This window comes from Salminus brasiliensis, chromosome 25 (genome assembly GCF_030463535.1).
Source record: "Salminus brasiliensis chromosome 25, fSalBra1.hap2, whole genome shotgun sequence".
Classification (NCBI taxonomy): Eukaryota; Metazoa; Chordata; class Actinopteri; order Characiformes; family Bryconidae; genus Salminus; species Salminus brasiliensis.
Window position 1 is genome coordinate 17,102,815 of NC_132902.1, and position 12,408 is coordinate 17,115,222.

The 12,408-nt window shown below is 39.3% G+C and overlaps 1 protein-coding gene across 1 annotated transcript; it reads right to left on the reverse strand.

Moving 5' to 3' along the window:
• Positions 1-1,807: 1,807 nt before the first annotated feature.
• Positions 1,808-11,540, reverse strand: lin7c (lin-7 homolog C (C. elegans)). Its single transcript, XM_072671641.1, has 5 exons — positions 11,196-11,540; positions 9,312-9,430; positions 6,076-6,147; positions 5,047-5,256; positions 1,808-4,752 (listed from the first exon to the last, which is right to left on the reverse strand). Exons 1-5 carry the CDS (start codon positions 11,230-11,232, stop codon positions 4,585-4,587), a joined length of 606 nt encoding a protein of 201 aa, XP_072527742.1. The 5' UTR covers positions 11,233-11,540; the 3' UTR covers positions 1,808-4,584.
• Between the last annotated feature and the right edge of the window lie 868 nt (positions 11,541-12,408).

Below are 12,408 nucleotides of genomic sequence, written 5' to 3' on the forward strand. Positions count from 1 at the left end.
AAAGTGGATGTGCCTGTGGAGGTAGGGCAGGTTATAAACAGGTATGGATAGCACGAGGCCTGTGTTTGTTGGACAACTGGAATTCTCCCGTGTGAGTGCTTTGGTGCAGGCTTGGGGAGAATGGGATGTTGAAACTGGATCCAGGCCTGAGTGCCATTACAGATGTCAGAATTAGAGTGGGCAGTGAATGATCTGTTCCATATTAAAAGATCATGATGAATAATGACCCAGGCTGCTTGACCATAATTTAAGTCTGCACATACATAGAAAAGGAACAGGTGGGTACCTCAAACAAAACTTGTGTTCAAGGCAGACAGTTCGGGAATATATATATGTTTTAAGCTACGTAGAATTTTCTGTGAATGATCTTAATTGACATCCTCATGTGACCCCCCCACTTTAAGCTAGCTGCTGTTTTGTCAGACAGTTTTTGGTTGCTTTACCCTTATCTAATTGTACGTAGTCAGCTCTAATGTCACTGTATCTTGGCTAGTGATTTTGGGGGGTCTTTGGGGTTTGGTTGGTAATTGAAGTAATAAAAAGTAGCCTGGCTGTAATCAATCAACCTTACTGTAAACACCAGCAATATTGTTTGATTCAAACTGAGTGCAGCTTTGGCACATGTTTTTTTTTCTAAACCCAACACAGGATTATTAAAAGTACACAGAGTGAAGCATATACACAGCACACACCTAATATCCCCCCCCCTCATGATGCTGGGTTGTTTATGACCATCTGAACTTGTGCCACCAATTGCTGACACAAATGTACAAATGTACACAGCTTGTCTAGTTTCTGTACAGAAGCACTGCCAATAGAATAGGACCCTCTGGCGCAGGTAAACATGAACATAATGGCACCATGCCACAATGCCAGACATGGGCTAGAGTGGTATAAAGCCCCCAGCATACTTTTAGGGCAAGTTTGGAATTTGTGGATGAGCCAGGGTGGTGATCATCAGACATCCTGACCTCAATAACAGTCTTGTCAAAGTGCAATCAAAATTCCCTGAACAGAATATCAGTCAGGATACAGTGGCCTTTTCTTTATTAGTGCAGTGATCTCTTGGTTCCATTTTTATGTGGCCTTGAAATTCCTTACTGTGATAGATAGTGTGCATGTATATTTGTATTTCTGACTTGTCAACGATGCCATCAAGAGGTGAGGGTAACCTGTCATAAACCAGTGTGTCTCCTGGTGTATATTACTCACAGTTTAAATAACTCCAGTCAGGCATATGGATGCTCAAGACTGGAAAACACTCCAAGAAGGCACTGGGGGGTGGACCTGAGCAGCAAACCCATCTGTCTTACTGTCAGCAGGCCTATTTTTCATCATTAACACAGTTCAAAGTCCTCACACCTTATCAGGAGTGGGGTTCCTCTATGTTAAGTTATTAATAGGCCTCTGGGGCTTGAGTAGGCTGTGCTAAGTCACGGAGACCGACTGTGTTCTTGGAGACGTAACCCATGACTGAAAATACACATCTGTTGACAAGGCCATAAACTTGTGCTTGTTTGTCACCATGTACAAACACCACAGCGTACATGGGTAATAAACGATCAGCTTCTGTTTCTATATTACAAAGTCAACATACCTATTTTATTTTTTAGATTTACCCAAAATATGGATTTTTGCTATGTAATTACAGGTTAATGGAACACAATGCATTAAAAAAGGGTTACAAAACCAGCATCTTCAAGCAAAGGCATCTTGCTTTTCTTTCTACAGTGCTTTTACCACACCACTGGGACAATTACGTTAAGCATAAGGTTCATTTCATGAGCAAAATTATAATAAAGAAAAATGAGCACATAAGAATTTAATGATGTTAATACTGCACCAAACAATTGAGAAATTAAGAAATTAAGAAAACAGTGCATTTTCCTTATTTGGAAAACCCAAAAGAAAACACACATGCAGCACAGAGAGACAGCATAGATCTCTCTTGGGCTTGGTAAAAAATACTCACAATCAAGATTCAAGAGCACAGGACCATCCATTACAAATGTGTACTAACAGCACCCCCTAGTGTTAATAGTTTTGTAATGACAACCTGCAATTACAAACCACAGAAAATGACAATAACATCAGTCACGATTCGCCATTAAGCAACCAGTATTATACATGTGAAGAACCACGGTATTTTTAAGTAAAAATGTGATTGAATTGAAGACCAGTCACACATAACAGAAGATGACCACAGAGACCAGCATTCCTCTGTAATTTATTTTGTGCAACTTCAAATCTCATTACTTTGATGTAATTCTACGAAGTAATCTGTCATAATTCTATACATCCACATTAAATGTAACAGACCAGGACAGAAGAGAAATGCCAAATGATACAATATAAGATTAGGTTCAGTAAAGTAACAGTCCCAAACTAGCATACTGGACATTCAACATGGTATTAAATAGTTCTCAGAAAGTCTGCAAGTTCGGTCTTTGTACTCGAAAACGAAGGGACAATGTACTCAGAAAAGCAATACAAATCATTTCTTGGAAAAAAATCTGTTATCAAATGAAAAAGAAATCGGTTATCAAAAAGGGGCGCAATATTAAAAGAAAATGCAGTTACAAAAATAGTAACCCCCTCCCAAAAATAAAAAAGAGACAATAAAGAGGACTCAGGAGCAGTGAATAATAAACAGCCTGGTGAGAAAAGAGCAAGTCTTATTGCTTTAGTGGAACAACAGGTTGTGAAATGTTACATCACAGAAAGGCAGAGAAGGAGAAATGCAACCTGAGCTCTTTCAGAACAAAGTGTCCACTCCATCTCTGTTGCAAAGCGATTTAAAAGTATGCTTTCCAGTTTCAAACGCATGACTGCTTCTCTTACGCAAGAGATGAGACCGCCCCTTCTCCCACCCCTCCTCTCTCCTGCTCTTTCCATGCACCAACACATCTCGCAGCTCCTGATGATTCATGAGCGCCTAGAATTAGAAATGCGCTAAATATTTTATGAGAGACAGAGAAAAATAGACGGCTTTTTCTGAGCTTGTTAGACACTGAAAATACCTGCGTTTGAGGTTAAAAATACATCTGGAGCTTTGCATTTTTTAACATTCGGAAATGAGTACAAGGAGAAAGTCAAAAGCGAGGCTACCTTACGATGCTCTATGAAGACAAATTAATTTCAGGATTTTAGGAAACATCTGGGGTAATAAAAAATATATATATATATATTCTTGGGTTTGCTACGGTCTGAATAAAAAGAAATGAGATTATTTAGTTCCAATGAAGCATGACACACAGTCACTGAAGTTAAATGAAGGAGAAATGGGAAAACAACCACAAATCATCTCATAAAACAAACTACTAAACATCAAAATATTACCGGGCAAAGGGGGGAGCAAATAACATAAAAGCTACTGCACAAATGCAAGAACATGTTTGTGCTAAATATTTTCTAGGGTGACTTCAAAACCAATAAATACCTCAATCTAAATAAATATATTCACCCAAGCCGTACCTTGGGTTAAAGGAGGGGGGGGGGGGGGGGGGGGTGTCAGTGCTTACGGTTGACCAATTCTACTACATTCAGGGGGAAAAGGTCAGCTTTCTGAGCTTCATGCTTTCTTACATTACCTCACTCCTTCAAGATGGTGAACACAAATGTGAAGTTGGTCTAGAACCACGAGTTCTGCTAGGATATGCGTAACAAAAACACAACTAAAGGGAACAGGCATTTGATCAACAAACCTAAAGACCAGCATGAAGACATGGTCAAGCATGGTCATACATGACCAAAGAAACATTCGTGTTTTGTTTATCCCTGCCTGATGTGAGCTACGCAACTATTTAAATAAACAAACAATAAAAAAGTCACGATAGTGTTACTAGCCAAGTATTATGTTATGACACTTCTATTTTCCCAACTGAGGATATCATTTTTATTGTTGTGTGCAAGCAAGGAAAGCCATAAAACCACAATCAGGAATGACTAACACATTTATTCCTTTTAAGAAGCCACTTCCCACACATTGCTTAAGCTGATCTAGATTTTACAAGGCGGAAGTGTTCATTCATTTTTTCCTCTTAAACCACCACAGGTTACATACAGTACGGTGAGAACCAAATGGTGATTCAGAGACATTCCGTTTTCTTTAGCTCTTGAGGCACTTTTAACATATTTTTTGACATTTCATTTAAATCACCTCAGGAGCGGATGATGATGATGATGGTGGTGGTGGTGGTGGTGGTCCCCTTGCAATCCTGACCAATCGATCTCTGATTGACAGAACAGTCCGAGTAATGCACATACAGTGTACAATGAGTGTCTGTGAACATGTGACTGCATAAAAAATAAAAAACCCAAGTAGTGTTCATGCCACAAGAATGTAAAGAGAGTGTGTTCGGAATTAAGGAGGTGAGAGTTTAGAAAAAGTCCAGAAAAGGAGAAAAAGAAGTGCCATACATGTGGCCAATCCCTGGGCAGAGGAAGAGAGTAAGAAGGGCAGAATGAGAGAATAAGAGTGAGTGTGAGAGTGAGAAAGTGGGAGAGAAAGAGAGAGAGAGAGAGAGAGAGAGAGAGAGAGAGAGAGGGAGAGAATAATAAAGTGAGGGCCTTAGGGAGATTACCCTACTGTGGGTAGTTATTCTGTTGCCGGCGTTTAGCAGATCGCATTTTCTCAAATCGGGACTCCATCTCTTCCAGTACTTTAGGGGTATAACGAACCACCAGTTTGACCGTACCCTGAGCTGCCTTTAACAGCTCCACTGCCTTCTCATGGTGCTCCCCCTCCACACTCTATGAAAGAGAGAGAGAAAAAACAAACAAACAAAAAAAACAACAGAACATTGATCAGATGACTACGGTAACGTTACAATTTGACCAAACTGAGAGGCCACAACATCTGGGTAGAACAATTGTTAGGGTTAAAATCCTTTATCATGATTTTGCATACAAAGACAAGTGTGATGATCAATTTTCCATATAATTAAACATCATGTTGGTCCAAAAATGCAGACTAACCATAACCTTCATCTCTATATTCATATTCAGCAAAAAGACAGTTGGTCAGATTACGGACAGATTACGTACTACTCCATTGACAGACAGCAGCTGGTCTCCCCTCTTTAGGCCACCGTGGCGATCAGCAATGCCTCCAGGGATGATGCGAGAGATGTAGATGGGAGAGTTCTGTTCCTTTCCTCCCATGATGTTAAAGCCCAGACCTTCTTCTGTTTTTGGAAGCTCCACAACACGGGGGTGAGAGTGTCCCTCACTAGCAGCAAAAGCTGCCACTGTGGCCTGCATACAAAGAAAGGAGAATTAGACAGGGGTCTTTAGCAGTGCATGCATACCAAAAGAAACTTCATATGGAATTAATTAAAATCAAACGATGAATGGGGAATCTACATTATGCATAGTTTTCTTTGCTTAAACAGAGGTACACGTAGGTGTCAGATCATGACCATCCTACGAGAATTTCAAGGAATGTGCATTAAATTGAACAAGTTTTATTATTTATTATTATTATTTTTATTATTTATTCTCTCATTGACTAGACAACCCAAAACCAGGTCCTCTATGGTACGGTTATTTATGCTAAAAAATACAGACCACCTAAAAATATCTGATGTACCTTAACATAAAAATATTAAACTCCAAGTAAAACTGCTTCAAGTCATGCAATCTCCTGGTGTTTATCAGGTTATGTGAGGCACACAGCGGGCATCCTGGAGAGCTTTGGCCTAACTCGTGAGGACACAGATGTGAACAACAGATGCAACTTGGACACAGTTGCCTTACATTACAAAAGCAGCAGGTATATTGTTTGAATGAAAAACTACATATTTCTCCCTCCCAATGTGTATTCCAAATGTCAACACAGCAGATACAAATTAGATAAAAGTCAAAAAGTCAACTTCATCATCAGAGCCCATTCATTAGTTGCACATAATAAAATGATCTACAGTCTACAATAAAATGATTGTACATTCACAAGACTAATTGTGATATGTTGTAATTAAGAATCATGATCGACATCACACCTATGCACCTCGGTCAAACTTGATGGATTTCAGAGCACATTCATACAGTATGGCTCTAAATGAGGCAAGAAATTACCTTTGCTGTGGCATTGGCTCTGACCTCTGGACTGCTGTTAATGTCCACTGTCTCATACACATGTTCATAAACCTGCGAGCATGAAAACATCAACAAGGTGAAACATCAACAAAAAGAGAACTGTACCATATATATATAATATATAAACATATTTATAATGGCATATTATTGGCCAATACACGAAAGTCTAAATGCGGTTCGCACTGTGGTTTGAGTTAAATTAAGACATTTCCGCAATTTTTAAGTTGTTTAAGAAACAAGAGTGATAACAGTGAGATTGACAAACAATAAAGAAAATAAAAAGTATGAGTCACTCTCTCTGCACAGGGCAACCAGAGAGAGACGAGGGAGAGACAGAAGTGGACAAACAAAACTACAGTTACCAAAGCTATATTCCTAAATATATTCCCACAACCCTAGGCAAATCCAAAGGCTTACAACTTAAGGTTTCTGAGTGGAACGTAAACTTGTAAAATCACTGTATTTACCCTAATAAGTCACGTACCAATACACGTACCATTACACCCCTAAAAAAAATTTAAAATTTTCGATGTACAATCAGACCAGCCAAATCACCTCTCTAATACTGTGAAGGATCCACTTATGCCACCAAAACAACTCTGACTGAGGTATGAACTCCACAAGACCTAGCCAGCACTAACGTTCTTCATGTCTAAAAAGAACTCTCAATTTTGTTTCCATACTAAACAATTATGTACTAACTCCAAGGCATCATTGAGATACTTGTCAATCGCTGTCAATACTGGATTATGTTATCCTATTAGCCTTGCCTAATAACAGTACATTCATCCGTGCTCATGCCAAAGACTAAAACGTGAAATCTAGGCCAGTACTCACAAAGCACCTCAGAGCAGAAATGTTAATCTAGCGACTGTTAATTACTGAGATAACTCAAAACACAGGAGGAATCTGGTCCTAGTTTAGCACTTCTGCTTTGAGCTGCTTCATGAGTCCAGGTCCCCGGAGCTGATCCTGAGTAACTGAGCAAGGAGTGAATAAACAGCTCTAAGTGGACAGCACTGTTGAGTCACTCAGCAGCCAATGTTCTTATCAACTACTGAGGCATAACTCTCCAGTCACAGTCACGCATCATCACCGCAACAGCTCAAAAAATAGGTCATTCCTCAGGGGGGAAGAAAAAATTGAGTGGCCCAAGTGTTGAAGTATGAGCAAAAAAGCCACACTGCTCCATAGGAGGGCTCATTTAACAAGCATGCGTAGGCACAGATCTGAGAGATAGGCTAAGAATGAGTTGAACTTTCCTTAGGCGTGAATGGGCTAATGATACTGCATGGGGTATTCACAACTTGCAGTGTGTGTGAGGGAAAAAGCATCATTAGCGATACTGCTGTAGCCAATAAATTAATGAAGGGTTCACTGCTATTCTATTATATACACACAGCTGATACAAGAAGGAGGATTGAATATTTAGGGGGAAAAAACATTATCCGCATAAGGCAAATATATTAATTATAAATAATTTGATTTGATAACATGTTCATCATCCTTCAGAAGATCAGAACTCTGATCTAGTTTAGCTACAATGCTAAACTATCATATAAATTTTGAAAATATCTCTATGGTTGAGAATTTGTTTCAAATTCCAAATTTTTAGCCGACCTCAATGTTAGTGAGCTGGTGAGATATTGCAATTTCAGATGAGCTAGTCTCGATTGAAATGAAAATTGGGTAGGAGAACAAAAAGTACAGAACAAGCATTGTGGGGACAAAACATTTTCAAAGGAAATCTGTATGCATTAGGATTGTACAGTTTTTGAAAATTTTAATTGTATATTTTGTGCACAATATATAGTGTTTACAAAAAACTTAAAAATCCAAGAATTTGCACCAAATTTCACAAGAAGCCAGTGATTAACACGTAATATTATAACAATTATAACATAAATATTGTGAAGATATAATTTGTCTCAAGAAGATGTCATTTGATTTGACACTGCAAGTCCTGCAACGTGACTACTGCACATGTGCAGCATTGCGATAACGATGCTGAAACTATATATTGTCTGCATTAGCAATTGACTTCATACACTGAAGGATTACGCTGAACAATTAGGTCATGCAGTTTATCCCTCTAGTCAATGCTGCAGTAGACTATTTGTTTCTTTTAAGTTCATGAGCTGTTCACTAAAATACAAATTGAGGGAAAATTAAATGCTTTTTGAAACGTGGAAGACCTTACTTCAAATCTATGTTAATGTTTCACCTTGCTGGTCAGCTAACTAAATGCAAAAAACTGCAAAATTCTAAATTACTTGAGTATATAATCATTCCTGATGTGCCCTGGAGGCTGCAGCAACAGTAACTACTTCATAGGTGAGTGCTTTTTTTCCTACTTTCTTTTCCAGTCAAAATGCTTTTCCTGCTGATAAGAACAAAATCAACAAAGCAAAGAAGCACAGCCTCTCACTGTGCATTTCCAACAACAGTCATACGAAAATGTGTTGATGTTCTGCTCTTTTTAAAAGAGCCTAGACATTACTATATTTACATCCTGAGGTTGGATAACAGACAGAGACAGTGGGTTGTGGACTTGAAGAAAAAGATTGTCACCATTTTGCCACACTGTGCTTTTGGCCTGGAAATATTGGTGGTCAAAAAAAACAAAAACCAACACACGACAGATGACAAAGCAGCAGGGTAGAGCTGATTCAACTGCCAGCAAAGTCTTAGGCTCACTACATGGGTAATGGCACTTTCCATTTTCTGAGACTCATTTCTCTGAGATGGGATGGAAGGAATGGTCAACGTCCCTCTTAATGGTGGAGTGCAAAGAGCATTTAGTGTACATTTAATTGTTCTTTCCATTTTCTAGGACAAATATAGCTACTCCTGTAAAGCCTTTTAGCCTGTGACTAATTACTTAAATGGATTCTCAACATACATGACCTGGGTCATTCCATGAAAAGTGTGCCATCTGAGCCCACATTTGATGCCTTATATTAGAAACAGAAGTCTGGTTATTAGAGCACTTGCGTTTACTAATATTTACTTATATATACACACATATAATTTACTTTAAAAAAATGACTACATAAAGGTATTAACATCTAACTGTTGCCCTTGTCACATAAATCAGTTTGTACACAGCATTAAAAAAAAAAACATCAAATTTTGTTAGTTAACAGTTTATGCGATGATCTTAACCAATGCTAGAAGATCCAAGCTAGATAAGATGCTACACCATGTAAGCTTACCTCCCGTACAGCATTGCAGAATTCACTTTGCAAAACCCTCTGCAGGGCTTGCAGCTTCTGAGGAGGTACTTCCCCGGTCCTCTGGAGCTTGTCCAATAATTCGATGGCACGAGAGATGTCTGTGAAAAGAGGCCAGATGTCTGTGAGGCAAGACCAGACCACAAACCTGAGGTAAATTTGATCTAACCCATCTATAGATGTGGTGTTTTTGGAGGGATTACTGGCCATCAAAGAGATGAAAAGCTTTGTGTGCATTATTTGTTGCTTTTAAGAGAAACCAACAGGAATCTTTTGACCTTTTTAACAGACAAGCATTTATTTTGGCACGTCTACATTACAAACAACTCTTTTCCACACAAGCGAAGGATCTGTTCATTTCAATACTGTATCACAATTAATGTTTAAAGAAGCACATATTCAATACCCCCTCAGTGTCTTCTGAGAGTCCTTCATCTATACATTTTATTGCAAAACGGACAGCACAGAAGGAATGAAGAGGTTATGCATACAACTCAATTATCTGGGCTAAACCAATCAATAGAGCTTTATTAAGACTAGATTTATTAATAAATATTGAACATTAAGCCAAATATTGACCTCAGAATCAAAAACTGTTCACCTCTAGTAAACAAACTGCATTAAGACATTTACAGTCGTTCATTTTCTTTGCAAACTTTAAAAACTCAGCACGTGAAGTGGAAGTATCAAATCGCACACCAGGCAGTACATTTAACTCTTTAGTCCTCCTTCATCGGTTTTCAAATCAATAACGTACAAAGACTGCATTTTAGGTCTAGCCATTATCTCACTTCAGCCCTGGGCACTGCCACTGCCAAATCACTGATTCTTCCTGTAGTCACATTTACTACACGGACAAAGGTACTGACATCTGCTCATTCACTGTTCCTTCCTGAAATCAGGGTATTAAAAAGAGCTGATCCTGCTTTTATTGGATCAACTGTCTCTACTGTCCAGGGAAGGCTTTCTACCATACTTTGAATCATTGCTGTCAGGATTTGATTGCAATCAGCGACAAGAGTGTTAGTGAGGTCAGGACATTGGATGATCAGCACCCCACCTCTTCCAAACTCGTCCCAGCATCATAATTCCATGGAGGGGGGCTTCATACCCCTGTCGCCCACTTATGACATTAGGCATGGTGCCAATAGGTCCATGTTTACCTACTCCAGAGTCCCCGATTTCACCGGCAATACTAGCTACAGGAACTACACAGGCTGTGCCTAGTGTGCCGCTGCACACCTGTATCAGCAATGGGTGCAACTCAAAGTGGAACCATTGCATTTAGCTATCAAAAGGCGTGTCCACAAATATTTGGACATACAGCGCTGTAGTAAATCAGATTAGCTTACTGGTCAGCCAAAGATGAAAAAGCACCTCTCAGTGCTTTTAAAATAGGCTCTAAGGCAGGCTTTACGAATGAGAGCTGTTCACCACTCTTAAGACTTAGCACTAGCTAGCTAAGTGGCTCTGTGTCTTTATAATAAACAGCGACAGCTAGCGAAGTTAGCAGAGTTCAGGCACACAAAAGATTAAGTAACGACAACCACCGTGGAGTGGATAACTGCATGATCTGTTATCAAAGGCTGACATTATCTTCTCTATTTGACGCTGAAGTATATTTCACTACAGAAATGCTCGGGTTTACACACAGTTCAATTCAGAAACATTAGCTAGTAGCAGATCTGACAGTTAGCCAGCAGCCTCGGGACACGGCTTAGCTAGATAGCTAGCTAGCTAGCACTAGCGAGCGAGCTACAGCTAGCTAGCTAGCATCACCAGCTGGCGATAGCAGACTGCTCACACTAAAATGCACGTTCCCCTGCCATTAAAACCTTAAGTGATATACTAAAGTGCACCGTTTACCTCTTTCTAGTCTCACAGGTTCCCCCAGCGAGGCCATTTTAGCCCGGGTTATTCCACTTGTGCTCGAGAAAGGCTCAGTCAAACAGCACCGTGTCTTCAGTGTTTGTGGCTAATGCGATGAGATTAGAGAGGGAGTCGATGAGGATCCTCTCTGCGCACAGCTTGCGCATTCACAGTTCCTCCATACCAGACGGTGGAATGGCATCGAAACCAGTTTATGTTAGGGGTTTCGTTATCAGTGAGGTGGAGTTATGAAATACACTCAAATAAAAGAGCTTCAGCTTTTGTTTCATGTTTGGAATAGCTGGAGAAAGTAGCTAGTATTGTCCTGAGATGGCCGACGGTCTGTCTAAGCTAGGGCAAATGCAGAATACAGAGGGATTCTGCTGGTCTTATATTAGTTGGTATTACCATCTACTGGCCATAAAGCCAAATTACCCAGTTTGTGTTTTATGGGTTTTCTATATCTAGTATTTAGATTAATAACTCTTCAAAACCAAAGTATATCCATATTTCATTATTGTGTGAATAATGCATTATTATTATTATTATTATTATTATTATTATTATTATTAGCATCATCATCACCACATTTTAAATGCAAGTGAAACATTTTACAGGCTTCATCAAAAAAGCTGGCAGTTTAGCAAAAGACCAAAGAATGAGTAGCATGATGTCTGTCTGGTCATCAGTGAATCCCTCTTAACATCCCAGGCCTTTAAAGGACTTTGCTCTGATGCTCTGGTGTTGAATTACAATAGGAAAATGCACAGACACTATGTTTTAGTGCCATAGAATTCAGAAACGGACAGGCCAAGTGTGACCTATTTCTGTGGCAAATGGGACAGGGCTCTGCTGGCTCTTACCAAGCACTGCTTTGAACTGGGGACAATTTGAACTTCACTAAAATAACTCAGACATGTAGCTGGGCTCTTGGTCAGGGAAAAGTGTTCTATGGAAATGGCTCTTGGCCTACCTAAAGTAAATTTATTCTCCTTTTCATTCAGATTATGTTAGCAAGGGGACTTGCCTGAAGTGCCTTTGAGGGTTTTTAAGGTGAAGGTGAGAAGGCCCTTGATATCCTTCATTTCCCATAATGAGTATGTGGTAACACAGTGTTACAGTGCATCAAATGCATTCTAGCATATGTCAATATAGTGGCATTGTCTAAAATATGTAATGAATATATATATATATATATATATATATATAT

Excerpts from the sequence above, each read along its gene's own strand:
- lin7c (XM_072671641.1), bottom strand. The coding sequence starts at position 11,232 with ATGGCCTCGCTGGGGGAACCTGTGAGACTAGAAAGAG. Across the intron at positions 6,148-9,311 it reads TCTGCAATGCTGTACGGGAG|GTTTATGAACATGTGTATGA; the intron begins GTAAGCTTACAT and ends TCATGCTCGCAG. Across the intron at positions 5,257-6,075 it reads GAGCCAATGCCACAGCAAAG|GCCACAGTGGCAGCTTTTGC; the intron begins GTAATTTCTTGC and ends CTTTGTATGCAG.